Here is a 19,128-nt window from a genome sequence, read left to right on the forward strand (position 1 = left end):
TATTAAAGCCAAGAAATTTCATGTGAATTTAATCCATCAGATGATTTCTAATTTAGTTGTGTCATCTGAATTAATTTCAAACTTTACTTACAAGAATTCCCTCTGCAGTTTTTTCTCTTCACTTGTGAATTCTTTGGTGAAACCCCACGTATCTTTCTAGTAGTATTATTGTATAGTCCCGTCTGTATATTTGTCTAAGCTTTGGTGCTTCGATTTTGGTGAAAATATTGTAACTGAGCAAAGGGTTGGTTTTAAGATTCAACATTCATGTTTGAAACATAGCTATCTATCCTTTGCTTCCTCGAGGATTATTAGTCCAATTCTTTCCAGATCAGGTTACAGTCTACACATACATAACATAACACAGAAAACGATTTTTTTTTTTCTCGAGTAAATGAATCGTATCCTCAAACCAGGCACTTTTGGGCAATTTGATACCGGAAATATACATATTGAATGGTTCTATATAGAAGTTGAATAAATTTGTGGACACTTACAAATAAGTCGAGTGATATGTTGAATAGATTCGTTAACTAGAAGCAAAGTTTAAAGACTAAACTAGCCAACAATATTATTAGTATTTAGTTGATTGTAGTTTCCAGCATTCTTGTAACTACTGATTGGTTGTTAAGTTGTTAGTTTTGTAGTTTTGTTAGTTAGGCCTAGTTTTTTGTTTCCATTGTATAAGTGTAACTTCTTCCGTATTTTTGATTATCTTATCATTAATAAAATTCTCTCCAAGTCTGGTCTGCACCAGGTATAAATTCAACCAAAATGGAGGTTACACAACCCAAAAAGGAAAAAGAGATAAAAGGATCATACAAATTTAGATTTACACAACCAATGGACCATATCTTTACACAAATCCCACGAACTATACATACTTCAACTTTCCAATCTCAACCTTAACCTATTGAAATTGTTTGTAATAGCATATGGGATAGTTATAGTTTATTACTGTAACACCATGGATTGTATATCTTTTTTGCGAATTTCACCCATATATGAAACTAAAGAGAAAAAAAAAAAAAAAAAACATAATCTGATTTGTTCGAGTCTCATTCAGATGTGGAAAAGTTTGGTTCAAGTGAGTGCCAACATTGGAGTAGATTTCATTAACAACAAACTCACAGTAGGGTACAAGTTTCAAATCATGAATACAACTTATAATCGATACAGAGAAAAATGTTTTCAATAACTAGAAGGGAACTATTGAGCAACGCACGGGAAGATTTATGTACACACCACAAAGGATCTGAAATCCAGGTCCACTCTGAAAGATTAAAAGAAGGAAGAATCACGCCGGTAAAGAAAAGCTCCGTTGTCCTCCAAGGTTATGTGGTCTAATTTCCCATGAACTAACCTGTTGCGCTTCCTCTGATGAAATAAAAGGCAAAGAGATCTCACGGATCATTAACTCACCACAAAATGGGCATTCACCCGCTATCGCATCATCCAACTGTGTTCGAAGCTGTCGAAAATTACACATTAACAAGTTAGATATAAACAATAAAACGCAAGTCACAAGCCAATGCAAAATCTGGGTAAAAACAACATGCATTACCCTTTAATACAGTGTTTGGGAACTAATCAATAAATTAGAGAGAGAAAATTAAAGGGAAATAATGATCTCCCAAACTCAGAGAAGCGGTTAACAGGGAAAAGAAAAATCCCCATTGACATTCACAAGCAAAGAACAATTTTTTTGCCTTGGCAGTTGGACATCTGGCCTATAGAAGTAGATTCGTTCGCAACTCCATATGCTAGTAGGAGAGTTTCTTCGGGAGGTAAGGAGTCATAAATATAGGGGGATCGAGAACTTGAGAGACTAAATAAACTTTTGGGAAATGTGCGAGGGGCTTTCAAAGAACCATCGCCCATTTATTCTATCTTCAATATTCAAAAAGAACCACTCTAAGCTAGCGCACCCAAATGAAGAACAATATGCATCATTAAGCAGCATCCATATGTATATGACACCAACCATATATTCCCACACATACATTCCAAAATGCTTATTGGAAATTGCCAAGAAATAACCTTATCTGCGGGAGTCATGCTAGAGATGGAGTCTTCAGCAAAGCTTCCATTCAAGTCCTTTCTTGTCTCACCACCTAATAGAGTAATTTGTTTTTGTAGATCCAGAATATACTCTGCCTGCAAAGTCAATTCTAAACGTTAGATGCAATTATCATGTTACTCTATGGAATTTAGGAATCCGAAACCCCACTCATGACCATGAACCAAGCTATCATCACATTGATAAGGAAACCGTACTTCCTATATGCAATCAGAAACAGACAGCTTAATGAAATGATGAGTGTTCTAGGCAAGAGAATAATCCCGGAACAAGGGATTAATCAATGTTAAACAAAACATAAATTCCACAACTTAGATTGTTGAGTATATACAATCCCCGATAAATTTCTATTGTAGACTTACTTGAGCTTCATCCGTACAACGTGTAACATGAGCGATCAAACATTGAGCATGGAATCCATGCCCACATGGAAAGACATAGAATGGGGCCATATGTGCTACTGATGTGTAACTTGAAGCCATCCAGAAGTCTCTGCCCACAGTTAATATTTTCCGCTTACATACCTGGTGAAACAGAAATTTAGGCATAATGTATCAAATGAAGGAATGAAGTTCGTTTTAAACTACTAACATCAAATAGAGATGGAAAAAGGTGAACTGCATTATGACTACGGAATTATTTATTTCACATGAAACCACAAAGACACCATCACCATACACTTCATTAAGATTTAAAAACATCAAATACTGAGTTTAAAACTTTGGCTCTAAAAATATATAGAATACTTCCAAGATGAGCCCAACCAGAAATTAGATAATTCTTGTGCACTCCCAACTCGTAATCCTGTATAAAATTTTATGCTCGTTTTAACCTGAAGAAATGGAAACTGATAGGTTTTAAACTAGGAAGTTGTAGCTAAGATGTGTGCTTGGCAACTGCATATTAATAACTGAAAGAATGGTTAGTTAGCACCAGAATGATCAATACCCCACAATCTTCATCTCTATCAATTACTGCATATCTTTGAGCAAGAGCATTGATATCTTTCCTAATATTGTCAGCACCATGTGTTGCATCATTCATCTCCTGTTTCAACTGATCAATTTGCTTGTTGTAATCTTCTAATGATGAACAAATTGCCTCCTACATAGATATTTCAAGAATTTTTAAGTGGCTACTAGAGGTTATTGAAACCCAGAGTATACAAGTGGAGATTTTAGGCCACCAGTAATAAAATATTATATGCATGGTCACCATCACTTTATAAATAGTTAAAAAGAAATATAGAATTCATTTAATTTCATCTACCTGCCAATACAACAGAAAATATGGGAAACTAATATATCGCACTATCATGAAGAAATTACAATAGTAACAAATACAAGGTAGTTGCACTCCTCTCTTGAGATCTCTCCTAAGCCCTAGTTCATTCATCAAATACCTACTCCCTCCTTCTGCACTCCTATCTATAACCAAACCCCATCACCACCTTTGCATTTCAAACAAGAAAACACAATCAAACAGAAACAACTATTCTGAAATAGGAAACAACCCCAGCAGCAAAGAAATTCTAAATTGTATAAAATCCAGAAACTCCTCACTGTTTCATCCCTGTTCTTACATTTATAATGCTCCAGGCTAAAAATAATGAACTTTCCCTTCTAACAATAACATGCCACTTAAAACATGAAATTCAACTCAACCTATCAGCAAAAGTTACCCACCAATTAACAATTTTCTGTTTTTGAAATGACATGGCATGTCCATGTGGCATACTTGCAAGTCCAAATACAAAAACAACAATTTATTGACACATAAGCTATACATGTTAACAAATTTGAAATTTTTTTGGACGAGGATCAAATGGAGAATGTTTAATATATTAAGGGTAAAATTGACCACTTCAAAATATTAAGGACCAAATTGAGAATTAACTAAAAGATGGATCATAGAGTATATTTATTCTTAAAGAAAACTATAAGTCTCCGTATGAGCCAAGGTCAAATTCCTCGTTGTCCCCATTCCCCTCTCTCACTCCCTCAATTTATAATACTCCAAACTAAAACTAACTAGTTAGTATTGCTAACCATTGATATCTAACAAAATCTTATTTTTAAGATAATAACAAAGATTGGGAAAGAGAAAAAAGAAATGAACATGATCCCTAAATCTTAATGAGTTTGTTAAAAATAATAACTCACCTTGAAGTCATCAATTAGAGCAAAGTCTGGAAAGAAGGGTAAAATGTCCTCAATCTTTAGTAGACCATCAGTTTCCTTTAGAAAAGCTATTGCCTTTCTTATGTTCTCCCTTTTAGTTCCTTTTTCCAGTTCAATAACATGCTTTGCGATCATGAGCCAAAGCTTCTTTCTCAAGTCTTCATCATCCTCAACCTTGTCAGCTTCAGCCATAGCAAGCTCAGTATCAACCTAACGCACCAAAATGTCGAATGAAATGTGTTTTAATAGGCACGTAGAGGTATGACTTTATAAGAAGTTGATCAAGAACATGTAAACATTCTAAAAGGGAAACTAAATTTCCCAGGTTTAAAAGCTTTTTGGGGAGTATTCTTGTTTCAGTTCCTCGGATGCTAATCTTAATATAAAATAAACAAATAAACAATCATCCAGGTAAGCTGTAGGCATTGTTGATGTCTTGTTCTACTAACTGTTTCTACTCCCCCAGCCAGGAATAATTAGAAATTCAACGTCAGATAATTTTCTTGAAAAAATTCTGTGCCAGGATATATATGAGAAAACAAACATTATGAATTAATAGAACAACTTCGTAGTGAATATGACCTGTAGGGCAAGAGCAACTGCTTCTTCATGCATGGCCATCATGCTGTATATATGAACACAGGCTCGCATTCTCTTTTCCTTGAGACAAAGACGCAAAGCATATTTTGGATCATAGAAGAACTCGGGGCCATTTTCCTGCCCTTTTCCGAACTTGCATTGCAGGAATCGCAAAAGTGCACTGTCATCTTCCTATTATAATAAAAACAATACCATCAAATGAATTTGTGTATAAGCTCCCTACATGTTCTATAGAAACAGAAAAATAAAAATACATGCAAAAGTAAAAATCAAAAGTTAAAAAATTAGCTAATTCTGTCATCTCTTGTTGTCTCCTTTGGTACATTTCATATTATCAATGAAAATCATTTCATATTATCAATGAAAATCATTTCATACTATCAAATGAAAATTTTAGTTTCTTAGCAAAATAACGATTAATATTTTAAATTAATCACAAAATCTCAAGCCACTCTAAATAAAAAAAAATTAGCCAGTTGCAAGTTTCTTCAATAAAAGTCACATTGGTTACAACTAGTTCTCATACACGAGTCTAATAATTTTGTTCACTCCAAAACCTCACTGACCTTAAACTGAAACTGCAAAGCAACAATTTAACAACATGTTTGCACAGAGTTCTTGGAGACATAAATTAAAAAAGGAAACCACGGGAAGTATAACTCTTTAATCAAGCTACTAACAAGAAATGAGGAAATCCCAAGTTCAATTTCTACTATGATATGCAAAATCAACCTGCTTGGCATACAAAGAGAGCAGCAAGTTGTGAACTCCAGGATCCTCATTGTGTAATCGATGAACACAGTATTCCAAATATTTGATGACTTCATGAGTTTCATTCCTGAAAGTAGTGTAAAACAAACAAGTGATTGGCAGTTTGCTAGGTCAATTACAAAATTTCCGTTAACTTCTAGCAAGCTTAATAAGTTATCTCAGCATCTATAGTGCCTTGCTTATAATTTTTTTTTCTAATTGGAAACAATTATTTCATCATACTGTTAATAAGTTGACATGCTTCTATATCAATGCATGATAGGCATCTTCAAATATTTTCAAGCACAGAATGAAACAAATAGCCATATTTACACTTCTATATTGACGCAGACTTGATCAACTTTCTATACCATGTGTTCAAATTGAGCTGAATTTGCTGTGAGCACTAGCAGCAGCAAACAAATTTATTATTTTCAAAACTTCAAATCCTTTTTACATGCAGCCCACAAGAATCCATCTCTCACTACCTAAAGATATTAGACGTTTCTCAACCAGTTAGTCAAGAAAAAATCCAGAAAGCGGAAGACTATTCAAGGTGGTAGGAATATAATATCAGCGTCAGATATTAATTGCAATTGCCCCATCCTTCCATGATTTTATCTATGAATGTTCCATAGATCTTCAACTATAACTATTACAAAAACACAACATCTGCATTCTATATTACAAAAACACAACATCTGCATTCTTTGGAAATTGCTGATATACTAATTATGCATTAAAAGTAAATTGTAATTAGTATTTATACTGATGCACTAACTGCTGATAATTATGGGCATCTAGTCTATTTCTACACCTCACAGCTTATCTCAAGGACAACTACCTAATTCTGCAACATTCCAAAAAACTGAAAGAATGCCTATTATCCTAGGTGACTACCCCCCTTGTTTGAACTCATAATTTCAAATATATCTAGTTTAGCTCTTTGTCCCTTAGACCACTAGGTCAGCCGGGGACATTTATGAGATTTATCTCTATCTAATTCATATAGTCAAAATCTGGGTTGATTTGAAAACATTCCTCATTTTGAAGGAGACTTTAGAAATAAAATATAAATTTTGGAAATGGAAAAAAAGTTCATACTGTTTAGGGGAAAAAAATGAACGGAAATTAAAAAATATTTGTCAAATTTGTTCATTTTTCCCCAAAATAAAGAACTAAGAACAGAAAACTAGTAAGAGAAGATCAGAAAGCAGTATAGCATGTTAGTTAACTGAAAGTTGATGGTAAATTCAAATTACTTTGCATGAGGTTCCCCTGAGTAACGCATCATCGCAGGAATCAACTTCCTTGGGTTGAGGTTGTTTGTGATCATCCATGACTCAACTGTTTCATATGCATCAAGCATGATGAGCTCTGGAGCAAACTTGTACTGCAGCATATAAGTTTCATACCTTAATTTCAATAAATATAGATATGAAATAATAAATAAATAATGCAGCAGACTGAATTAAAAAATTCAACTAATACCTGAAGTTCAGGAGGTGCTCCAGGTTTCTGAAGCACTTCCAACGCTTTTTTTGCTTCTCCTTGCTACATCGAAAAGCCAAGGAGAAAGTAAGTATGGAAAATACATGTGTGCAGTTATGATGGAAAAATAAAGTAACGTGAATATAATGATATATTAAAAAGTTAAAGAAATGAGGCTATTGTAAAAGATTATTTAGAGAAATGAAATCTTAAATATGATGTTAATAACCCTGCGAGGTAAAAAAAACTTCAGCAGTAAGACTTTTATAGTTTTGTGGGTTGATATTGCAAAAAGAAAACTAAAGATTTCTTTGTTGAACAAGGCATCTTCTTTAAGACTGGTAATCGGTGGAGAGGCTTCAATTTTGGACCAATGCTTGGCAGGATCCTTCTCCCCTAAGCCAGCTTTTCCAAACATTTTTCTATTTCTATTGCTCAAGATTGTTTTTAGGGAGAGTTAGAATGAGGCAATTTAAATGTGAGTTGCAGCTAAGAAGAAACTACTTCGATAGAGAGTAGGAAGAATGGTTGCTCTTCATATAAATGATGGAAAATGTTCACCTAAATCATTATGAGGAAAAGAAAAATTCCGTTCAAATCATCTTGCCTCTTTACTTGCAAATCTGCCACTTTCTAGCTGGATAATAGAGAATTGAGAAAGCAGGTCAAATTGATCCCATGCTAAACAGATTTGGGAAGGTATGAACCCCGAGATGACCAAGTTCTTCCTTCTTCTATGGCTTAATTGATCTTTGTTTGTTCTTAGCTTACAAAAATTTCAACACTGGAAAGAGGATTCAAAGCCAAATCCCGCCATGGCTTTATTACCTGCTGTTTCTTGATTGTTTAACGTATCCAAAGAAAAATCCATGGACCGTCTATTTATTCACAGCCAATGGGCTACAAACGGATTCAAATTACGGTCAAAATTTTCATTTTCTTTGGTGCAGTCCTAAAGAAACTAGAGCTTGGCTTCACAAAATTCCCTTACGGTGGTGGTTGCATGGGAAAGCAAGAATTTGTATCTAATGCTTCAAAAGCTCTATTGTGGTGGCGTTGGAAAAGAAGGGAACAACATAGTTCTTAGAGACAAGAACAGGCCTTTTTGAAGAATTTTTTTTGAATAGTACAATTTGGTGCCTCTAACTGGTTAGAAGGCTCTTCATGAAGAATTTTTGAATTGCAAATATTCATCAATAAAACCAAGATTGGGGTTGTTTTGTCTAATTCCGCCCGCTCTTTCAAGCAATGGACCAATTTCTCCTTGGATTTTATGTTGTTTTGTCTTCTTCATAAAAGCCTCAGCTTCTTAAATAAATAAATAAAAAGTGCCAAGAGGATGGTCAACACACCAATGAAGGATGTGAAGAATTATAACATTTCATTAGAAATTTCATATTAGTGGTAAATAAGGCACCTGAATGTAATGGTGGACGACAATTTCATACTGCTCCTTTAGACCGGCAAAAAACACTAATTCCTCAACCCGACCATAGCTGCAAGATATCATCTTATAGATAATTAAAAGGGTAATTGCAATGGGTAAAAGGATAATAATTAAGTTTATAGCAACATTTTTAAAGAATTGCAAATATAGCGAAATCTATCAATGATGGAGTCTATTGTTCCTATTAGCAATATAATCTATAACTGTTAGACTCCAAGAGTTGGATCTAAATTTTGCTATACCTGCAAATTCTCTTGTATTGTGCTATATCAACTAATACTTTGAGGCCAATTGCTATATTTGCAACTACCCCTAATTAAAACTATTCTATTGAAAATTATTCAAAGGAAAATTATAGAGAGAGAGTTTTGATAATAGTTACGTCTGATCCCAACCATTTGTCCATTTTACGTTCTAACCCGAAGATGAATACATCCATAAAACAATAATTTTCAGCACATAAAATGACTGAGTACCTTTCTAAGAGTTTCATTGTAGTGACTTCATCCAATACATCTTTGCAATCACTAAGAAAAGCACGAAATTCTTTAATGACTGATTGGTACTCCGTACTATGCCCATCAGATGCAATGTCATCATCCAAGAGTAGACGATTTATCTAAGATCAATGAACAAAGACAAATAATTGAAACCAGGAAAAAGAGACTTCATCTTAGCACGGAACAAATAGTACTACAATTTCCTGTGAACTGTTTGTCCACAATATTATTCCATCAGATGAAAATTGAAGTAGAAAATTTTCATTCCATGGTACCATGGAAAAAATTCAAGAACAGCCAGAATTTATATCAGACAAAAGTGACAACATTGCAGATTGTTTATATCATGTTGTATATCATACAACTTTTCACCTGTTGCCCTTTAAAGAGTCCCAAAAATTAATAGAAAAAATTTCCTAATTGAATTAGTGTCACTATTTTCCATCAGAATTCACGTCTAGGATAGGAGTAAGAACCTTATCCAAATACAACTCGGTTGCCCATGTGGAAATCATTGTTATTTGGCACTTATCATCCTTGGTAAGATTATCAAGCTTCCGCAATAGAAAAGTTCTCAAAGCATCCTGCAAGTGAGATATCAGAAATTAAATATGCTGCACAATGCAAAAGAATAAAAACTAAGTCGATCTCATGCAAGAAAAATCCAATCTTATGTAGGTTAGTGACGAATGTTTTAGAACAACCATGACTAATAGTATACCTAAGATTTAATTTAATGTCATTATAACTGCATTTATATTTTTTAGGGTGGCAGCTAGGACAAACAATCTATCAAACATTATGCCTCCCCAAAATCAACCAGGTTAACTTTAACAAGAACGGCAAATTCATCAAAGATGTTGCCAATTCGAAACAATATGTAGACAGGAAAAAAAATCAAACTTACATGAGAGGATCAAGAAAACCAAACATAATAAAGATCCCGGTTCAAGAAATGGACACATCTAAGAAAATAAGATGATGCACACAAATCATTAAGTTACTATGCACAGTTATTAATTATTAAGCCGCAAAGATTAAGGGAAAATTGTTTTTCTTACTTGTTCACTTGCACTTATAAATTTCAGAGTGATCTCCTCAAAGGACAATATGTAGTTAATCTGCACAAAAATTATGTCTTAGAAACAACACAAATCTACGTGAAAGCCAAATAAACTATTAATCAAGAAAATTTTCAATAGTAAGTAGCAGAAACTCAATTGATATGACAACCATTTCTGATGATTAGTTTGGTATTAAGCAAATCACTTGTAATAGCAATAAGGAAAAATGCAAGCTAAATAGCGTAAGAGAAAGGGATTTCACTTTAGCATAGAAAGATGCTGCTCTGAGATAATCCCTCGATGCTAATGCACCTTCAGCCTGCATCATAGAAACAAATCAACCTCCAAATTCGCAGCATGCTAAACTTCTACAATATTACGATAAGAAACTAGATTTTATATTCTTTTAGAAAAAAAAACTTTCAGAATACACAAACTAGCCAGCCAGTACCTGAGCCAGATAGACTTGATCTCTCTGAAGAGCATCACGGCAATTGGCTAGTGCTGCAGTGTACTCTTTCATGTCCAGATAAACCTTCCACATATCTCGGCCTTCATCATTAACGGAGACCTATGTTAAAGGAGCAAATTCTATTGTCATTGCAATGGGGAATGGAACCCAAATAAAAGAAAGAAGAAGAAGAAGAAAGAAGTAGAAGACGTGCCTGAAAAATGGAGTTTTGATCATAAGCATAAAATAAACCTGCTGTCGCATCACTACATAATCCAAGGATACCCCTTGAGATTGCCTCTGACGTCTGATCAAACTGGAGTTCCTCAATGATTTGCTCACTAATTCTATTTACAACCTAGTAAAAAATAATAATTCAAGATGAATTTCAAAGCTAGAACAAGAGAACTCATAAATAAAAGAAATACTGAAAAATGCATCAGGTAGGAAACCTTGAGAGAGTCAAGAAAAAGAAATTTCAAGGACACGAATTCCCATACATACCAAAACTTATCAAACACACACACACATGAAAACCAAGGCTCTCTCAAAGAGTTCTAAAAATATTACAAAAGTTGCATGTACAAGTTAAAACAGAGCTTCATGATAAAATAAATAAATAAATATAACATGAGTTTCTCAATCAACGCACCTTAACCTTGTTACCAATTAGAAGCAAGAAATGAAATTCAGACACTGCCATGGAACTTGGTTTAAGAGTTCCAGAATTTTCAGTCAACTTTGAATAATCCAAAAGAGCCTTATTTTCAACAAAGTTTTCATCTCCATTTGATAAACTGCAGGAAGGTTAGTATGAAAGTTTATTAACAAAACAATGTAATCAATTATACCATTCAGATAAATAAGAACATTTGATAAACATTATCACTTTCTTTTGGTGGTGGTGGTGGAACTCATTAATAAAAGAAAATCGGGAAAAACATTTCCCATTATCAACTTGTGTAGGTCCCATGCAACTCATCTAATCTTCATATAGCTTAAACATGCTACACCACTTTTTTTCTTCTTCTTTTTTCCTTTTGAAGAAAATGTCATTTGAATTAAGAAATTAAATAAAATATTGCTGATATAATTAGGAAACTCATAAAATATTAATATCTGTGGAACTGGCCTATAATATGTAGTTAAATTAAAACCCTCAAAAATAAAATCAGAATATACCAACTCTTACCTACGTTGTGATCCAAAATTTAACTCTCCATGATAAATTCCAGCTCCAGAAAGCCATGCAAAATGTATTGCTCTTCTTTGCTTTATGTAGAAATGTAGTTCACTGAAATGATAAATGTCTTAATATAAATGTTTCAATATTTAACAGCATTGTCGATCAATTTATAACAGTATGGATTACCAAATATTGGATAGTAAAACAAGCTAAGAACAAAAGATCCCAAACGGCACTTGCCTATTGGGTATTTCGCCAGGAAGTTCCATGAAATGCACTGCACGTTCCAAATAAGTAGAGAAGACAGTCTGGATATACATAAATTTAAACAAACAACATTGTCAACAAGAATACAATTTAGACCACTAATATAATAATGGAACTTATTTATACTTGGGTAGAGCTAGATTGCAAAGGAAAGGAAAATGAACATTCAAATAACATCAGTAGGAGCTCCATGCATAACTATCTGAGAACTGACCATTGCTGGAAGAGGCAGGACTGCAAAGGATATAGTACAGCCGTGGGAAGTAATTGACAAGTAAGAAACCCTAGACCAGACCCCATATTTCATGCTCCTTTAGGTGGGCCTTATATCTAGCCCTACCAATAGCATGGCCGTAAAACAAAGTGGAAAAAGAAGACATCTTTATAAATACATAGCATCTAATTTAATTTCTGGCCTTCAAAACGTTACGTTGATTAAATTTATATCTATTCATATTAACCACACAATCCTTGAACTCATCATTCTACATCGCTTTTGAACATTTTTTCCTACTTTTTCTACCCCTAAATTTTTTGCTCAAGTAATATGTAAATGAATTGTGGATAGCAAGAAATTTTGGGAACAGGGAGCTTCAAGGAGGGAAATTAGTAAAATAAGAAAATCATGCGCCCAAAATTGCATGATCAGTGTAGATAGAATATTAGTTTGTCACTTGAGCAACTATGAGAATTACAAGACTCAAAATGATCACATAAGAAACCAAAATATATATGCATTTTATTTTACAGAAGAATAGAGAAAGGAAAGAAGCACAAACTTTTTTGCTACCATTAAGCTGTGAGGCACTCAAGTCATGAAAAAAGGTCTTGGCTAACAAATGACAATATGCATTGATTTTAGTTGGTCTTCCATTAATTAGCACAGATATATTATAGTTACAGAAAATATTTACTACTCTGCAAATTTGTTTTAGGACCAGTATTACATTTTAGAAACATTTGTGCCCAGAACAAAGCAGTTTGAGCTAACTTGAAGAAACCTAGAAGGTAGATATGGAACAAAAAATGTTCTAACAGACATACATAACTTCATCTTACATAATTAAAACATAAAGTGGGTGTCACGGCAAATGAAGTACAAAGTAAATAGTATCGTAGGAATGGCTCAATTTGACTCATTTGTACAATACATATTTCCGAAGGCCAGTGTGAGAATCTAACACCATAAAATTTAAAAATTTTGAACAAATCAGAGATTAAAAATTAATTTACCTCCAATGATCCTAATCCAGTAAAAGAGTACAGTCGTGTTGGAGTAACAGCCATTACATAATATCTCATTCCATTTAGTACGCTAGTTGTTTCCATCTGCATGAAAAGCAAGCCAAGTGAGCGTTGACAGAACTGAAATTGTGAACTGACAACTGTGTGCTACAAAATCAATTGTAGACTAAGAAAGCAGAAAGGAAATTTAAAATATAAATTAAATCGATAGGGGAAATATTTTTTCATCTTCATCTAATACTTTGTAAAGTTTGCAAAGTTGCTTGAAGTCAAACTCATAGAATAATCATCTAATTAGTCGTAATGTCTAATGGAGAAAAATTATGAAATCTCTAGCACAAAAGGACAGAGTGCTCATTGGATCAGAAATATTATAACTTTCCAACATTCAATTAAATTTTAGTTAAACATATAGGAAGTCAGGTAGGTAGGAAGAACGAAAAAAAATTGAAAACTAAAATGTGGAAGGACAAACTCAAATGGGCATGATGTACCTGCAAGTCCATAAAAGCTTCTGGAAGTTCTGCTAATTCAAAAAGAAACTTTACATACTTTTCCTTTTTTTCCTTCTCATCAACAGCAAGTTCAAATAGTTGTCCATTGTCAGTACCAAGAATAACCTCCTTTGTAGAAGCTGCTCGTAAAAGAGGCGTGCAGTAGTAACAGTAAATTAATTAGAGCCAACTAGAATGCAAATGCCAACCAGTGAACAAAAGGTAGGATTTGAAAGCAAACCTTCAGTTATATGTTGCCTATTCCAGGCAACAGTATTTACTACAAGACCTTTCAATCTGGTTAAAAGTCGAGGTTTAGACCATTTGGCGTGCATATAGAAAGTATCGGCACCACCAGTACCAACAATTGTCGTTATACAATGACTACCTCCTGGATCAACAAATACTCTGTGGATTGATTGTTCTCCAGGCCGACCCACAGAAAGATCGAAGTCTGCATTTCCAAATATTTAGTGTTATGCAATCTTCATTTCACGTTATACTGAAATGTTTATGGCATAAAGTAATGGTCAGATAAAAGCAAATCAAAAGAAAGAAAAAACAAAGAATGATTCAGATTTAATGGACTTACTGATCAAATTTTGTAAAATATTTACATATTTGAGCTAAAAACACGATAAAGAAGTGGAAATGTAAGTTCCAGCTTCATCAGAAATTACTCAACATTCTTGGCATGTGAGTCATGACTAAATCGAGATGAGATTACAGGACATCGATTTCCCTAAAGCGCAAGTATTATGGAGCTGAAAAGCCACTTGAATCCAGTTTCAATTTGTAAACCCCTGCACCGCCTTCGAAACAGAAAAAATAACGATTTCGATTGAGCAAGCTAACTGAACAACTTAATCGGAATTCATTCAGTTTGCAGCTCTTGCTCCACATCAACTCTACTAGCCAACATTCTTCGTCAGGCCAAATGATATTCCGAGAAAAAAACATAAAGAATCGAGGCAGACATTTTCGTGATTGTTGAAAAAGAAAAGTAATTAGATTAGATACCAAACAAGTAATTAGGAGAAGAAGAAGAATCATACCGATCGAATCTCCAACGCCAAAGTCATAGCGGGTGACCCAACCTTTGCTAGTGCCTAACAAAATGACATCATTCCCAGCAGCCATGCAGGTTATCACTCCCCTCCCTTTGGCCGCATACCTTTCCAGAAGATCGACGGTGAAAGCCGGCCTCCCTGGTTCCATTTCTGAGAGCTTAGAGAGTTCAAGTGTCGAATCAGACAAACGCAGACAAATTGCCGGGAAATTCTACTCCGAGGAGCAGTTCGTCGGCGATCGCAGGGGTAATTTGCACCGTTTGATCATATCTACCGTTTGCGCTCCGGAAAGCTGTGAAACGCACCGTGTTATTGCCAGGGTATGCCGAATCCGATTTGCAACAGCCAACAGATGCCAACCGAACGGTTCGCTTTTGTTTTTAACTTTTAAGAACCGGTTCAACGGACCTACTTTGTTTAATTAACCAATGTTTGGAAAGAGAAGATTCAATGCTGAATTAAATCTAAATCTATGTTTCTATGCAATATTTAACGCCACCGCTGGTGGGTTTTGTCCTAGGTGGTCGTTCGTTCGTCTGGCGCCGGTTTACTATGTTTCGAATAGGTGGGTTTTGTCCTATGTTTCACTACGTTTCCGTTCCGTTCAGATCCATTCCGTTCAGGCGCCGGTTTGTTCATCTCTCAAAGTCGTCGGTTCGTCCGTCGCTTTCATCTCCAATTCAAAGTCGCGGCGGTTAATGAGTATTGGGTCGTTCGTCCGTTCAGATTGGTTCGTTCCGACTGATTGATTGGGTTCAGACTAATCGATCGCTTGGGTTGATTGGGTCGCTTCGAAGCCATCACTGCTGATTGATTTGGTCCGGTCGTCCGAGGTGTTTCAAGTCGAGGTGGTTGGTCCGAGGTGCTGGTTGGGTTCGTTTAGGGTGCTCGCTGCTGATCTGGTCTGAGGGGTTTGTTTGTGTCTTTGATCTGAAGATTTGAGGTATTGAGGTGCGGGTTAACCACGGTGGAAGCGGGTGACGATGGTGCATAAGCGGTCGCCTTTAAGACTGAAGGAGAAGAATGAGGTCGAGTTGCTCGGTAACCCTTTCATCTGCTTAGATCGGAGATTGATTTGGGTCTGGATGCTCGTTCTTCGGAGGTGAAAGAGTTAGGGTTGTCTGACGGTCGTTCTAAGGAGGGTGAAAGGTCTGGTACGAAGAGTGTTGACAAAGTAGGGCTGGGGAGGTTGACGGTGGGTGTTCCGGAGGCGGTCGAAGGGAAGCCTCTATCGTCTAACTTAGAATCGGTAGTAAGTCGAGTGTGGGGATTGATCTGGGTGGGCTGGGTTTTGGGTCAGTTGATGGGCAGGGGAGTTTGGGCTCGGTGGAGTTGGGGACCAGGGTCCAAAAGGGTGTGTCTGGGAGCCTTGAGGGTGTTGGAGGCCCGGATGAAAATCGGGTTGTGAGGGGTGTTGGCTTAGGCCTTGAGGGAATTGGGGTGAGTGGAGTTGAAGGGAGTGGTCTAGTGCAGGTGAAGCTGGGGAAAGGGTCAAAAGGAGTAGGGGTTTTGGTGGGTGGTCGCGTGGTGCTGGGCCGAAGTTAGGAGGGGGGGCATAAGTCAGGTAGGGAGGGGTTTCACGAGCTGGGCCTTTTGGTAGTGAAAGTCGTTCGATGGACATACGGGATCTTCGTGATCGGGAGGAGACGGTTCCCAAAACTGATTTAGTGAGGGGGTTTGGTCCTAAGTCGGTCATGTTGGAGGAGGGGGTGGTTCTGGTTACAGCATGAAAAGGGGTAATTCGTGGGCGGCCCTTTTTGGGTCGAAGTTGAAGGGAAATTTAAAGTTCATTCCCCCAGTGGTTAAAGATGATAAAGTTATTGTTGAACCCTGTGAGAAGATTATTGATGAAGGTGTTTGTCTGTGGGAGAAATCTTTGGTTGGTCAGTTTGTGGATGCAAAACTCCCGTATTCTGTTATTTGTCGAATTATTCAAAGAATTTAGGGATGTGTAGAGATGCCAACTATTACCTTGTTGGAGAACGGTTCGATTATCTTTAAATTTCAAAAGGTAGAGTCAAGGGATTGAATGCTGGAGAATGGTCCGTGGCACTTAGGTGGCAAACCCATCTTATTACGACAGTGGTCCCCAGGTATTGTTCCTGAAAACTTTGTTTTTTATTATGTTCCTATCTGGATTAAAGTGGAGCGTGTTCCCCTGGAGTTGTGGACAAATAGGGGTTTAGCAGTGTTAGCTAGTGTCATGGGTAAACCTGTTTCTTTTATTGTTGCAACAAGAGAGCAGCGACGGTTATCGTATGCGAGGGTTTGTGTTCAGGTGGATGGTGATTTGTTAATGCCCCCTTCAGTCATTGTTAGAATGCAGGGTCAGGAGTTTATTATTCCAGTAGTGTATGAGTGGAAACCTCGTAAGTGTGCTTGTTTGTGGATCCTTTGGGCATACTGAGGCTATATGTGAGAAGCAGGGTATGGAGAAGGGTCAGGGGTTGTGTATTGTGGCGGTTAATGAGGGGTGTTTGGGGGAGAATGAGGGTATTGAGAGTGTGAGGAAGGGGCAGGACGTGGGTATTGGTGCGAGGAGAGATAGCCCAATGGATGGGAGTAAGAGTGTAGGGAGTGTTGACAAGTTTACTATGGTCAGTCGTTGTAGGTGGGATAGAGGAGGTGTAGGGCATAGGGTGGCAATGGGTCACCGGATTCGGTGCCCTTGAGAAACATAGTAGTTTATGGGTCCCCTGGAATTATGGGGTTTGTAAAGCATGTTGATGATCGCAATAAGTTTGATATTTTGTGTGATGAGGGGGGAGACTCGTTGGCTTTGGCTTTATTGCAGACAGATCTTGATCCATTGTCTGTTATGGATGAGATGTTCAAGAGTTCGAGCAAAGACCCAGTGGGAGGTGGTAGGTGTGATATGTTGCAAGGTCTATGATTTGGTGTTCCTGGAATGTTAGGGGGTTGAATGACCCTGTTAAGTGTAGGGTGGTGGCAGACTTTCAGGTGTCATCCTCGATTACTCTCTGCTTCCTGCTTGAGACGAGGGTTTGTCGCAAAAATTTTGGTATGATGATGGGTAGGTTTGGTGATGCGTGGAGTTGTGTGTGTAATTATAGTGTGCGAGGAGTTGGAAGGATCTGGGTGATATGGCGAAAGAGTGTCTATGAGTTTTCTATTGATATCAGTGGGGATCAGTTCATTTCTGAAACTTTAGTGGATATTGTATCTAGTGCTAGGATACATATTGGTGTTGTGTATGCCTCTAATCACGTGAGCGAGAGGATGAACTTGTGGTCTTAGTTGGTTGATGTGTGTGTCTCGTGACAGCTTCCTGGAGTTGTTTTGGGGGATTTTAATGCTATTCGTAGTAGTTCGGAGGATTTTGGTGGTTGCCCTAGTTTGAGGGAGATGGAGGAGTTTGATGGGATGTTACTGGAGGCAGATCTGGTTGTGTTGGGTGTGACAGGTAACTGGTTTACTTGGACTAAAAAATTTTAGGGGAATGGTATCTTGCGCCGATTGGATCGATGCTTATCTAATGAGGCGTGGAAGGTAGTTTTTCCGTATTTAGAGGCTAGGTTTGGTCAGTGGGGGATTTATGATTATAGCCATCTTCTGGTTTCTACAAGGGAGACGAAGAGTAGGCTGCTTCCCACTTTTCGTTATTTTTCTCATTGGGTGGAGGCTGAGGGTTTTATTGATACTATCAGGTCAATGTGGAGAAGGCCTGAGGAGTCTCCAATGGTTAGCTTTGTGTGAAATTTGAAGGCAGTGAAGAGAGTTTTACGTGCTTCGTTTGGGAGGCGTATCTCTATGTTAGTTGATGAGGTGAGGCCGGCTAGGAAGCTTATGGAGGTTACTCAGGCGAAGGTAGAAAGGGATCCTTTTCAGAGTCGGTGTGTGCGGAGGCGGCTCAGGCCACTGAGGTGTTCTGGTCAGTGGCGAGATTGGAGGAGGCGTCGCTCTAGCAGGAGGCCAAGGTGAGGGGCTGGAGTTAGGTGATATAAACACAACTTTCTTTCATCGTTGTTTTCGTTCTCGTCGCAACTGCACTGGTTTATTTACGATCGTGGATGTTGGGGGGACTTGCCAGACGGTGCATGACAAGGTGGCAGTAGAATTCTTTCGGGGTTGTTTAGGGTCTCAGCTAGTGAGGTATAGGGATCTTACTGCCCGAATTGGGGATATTGTGCAATTCAGCTGGCCCGAGGAGGGGGTGGAGGCGCTTGGTCGCTTAGTGAGTCGGGATGAGATTAAGAAGGCTTTATTCTTGATGAAGTCTGGGAAGGCTTCTAGGCCTGATGGGTTTTCAGTTGATTTTTATAGAGCTGCTTGGAATGTGGTT

The 19,128-nt window shown here is 37.0% G+C and overlaps 1 protein-coding gene across 1 annotated transcript; it reads right to left on the reverse strand.

Annotated features, from left to right (window-relative positions):
- Window positions 1–1,088: 1,088 nt before the first annotated feature.
- On the reverse strand, window positions 1,089–15,285 carry LOC120077772 (zinc ion binding protein). The gene is made up of 23 exons (XM_039031787.2): window positions 14,811–15,285; window positions 13,997–14,209; window positions 13,756–13,895; window positions 13,250–13,345; window positions 11,990–12,057; window positions 11,756–11,857; window positions 11,216–11,360; window positions 10,778–10,921; window positions 10,564–10,683; window positions 10,375–10,431; window positions 10,110–10,169; window positions 9,525–9,632; window positions 9,025–9,167; window positions 8,519–8,597; window positions 7,102–7,164; window positions 6,873–7,003; window positions 5,593–5,698; window positions 4,843–5,031; window positions 4,243–4,470; window positions 3,029–3,184; window positions 2,443–2,604; window positions 2,041–2,157; window positions 1,089–1,471 (listed from the first exon to the last, which is right to left on the reverse strand). The coding sequence occupies exons 1-23, from the start codon at window positions 14,971–14,973 to the stop codon at window positions 1,298–1,300; spliced, it is 2,964 nt and encodes a 987-aa protein (XP_038887715.1). The 5' UTR covers window positions 14,974–15,285; the 3' UTR covers window positions 1,089–1,297.
- Window positions 15,286–19,128: the final 3,843 nt, after the last annotated feature.

Source organism: Benincasa hispida, chromosome 5 (genome assembly GCF_027475165.1).
Source record: "Benincasa hispida cultivar pf3 chromosome 5, pf3_genome.v1.1, whole genome shotgun sequence".
Taxonomy (NCBI): domain Eukaryota; kingdom Viridiplantae; phylum Streptophyta; class Magnoliopsida; order Cucurbitales; family Cucurbitaceae; genus Benincasa; species Benincasa hispida.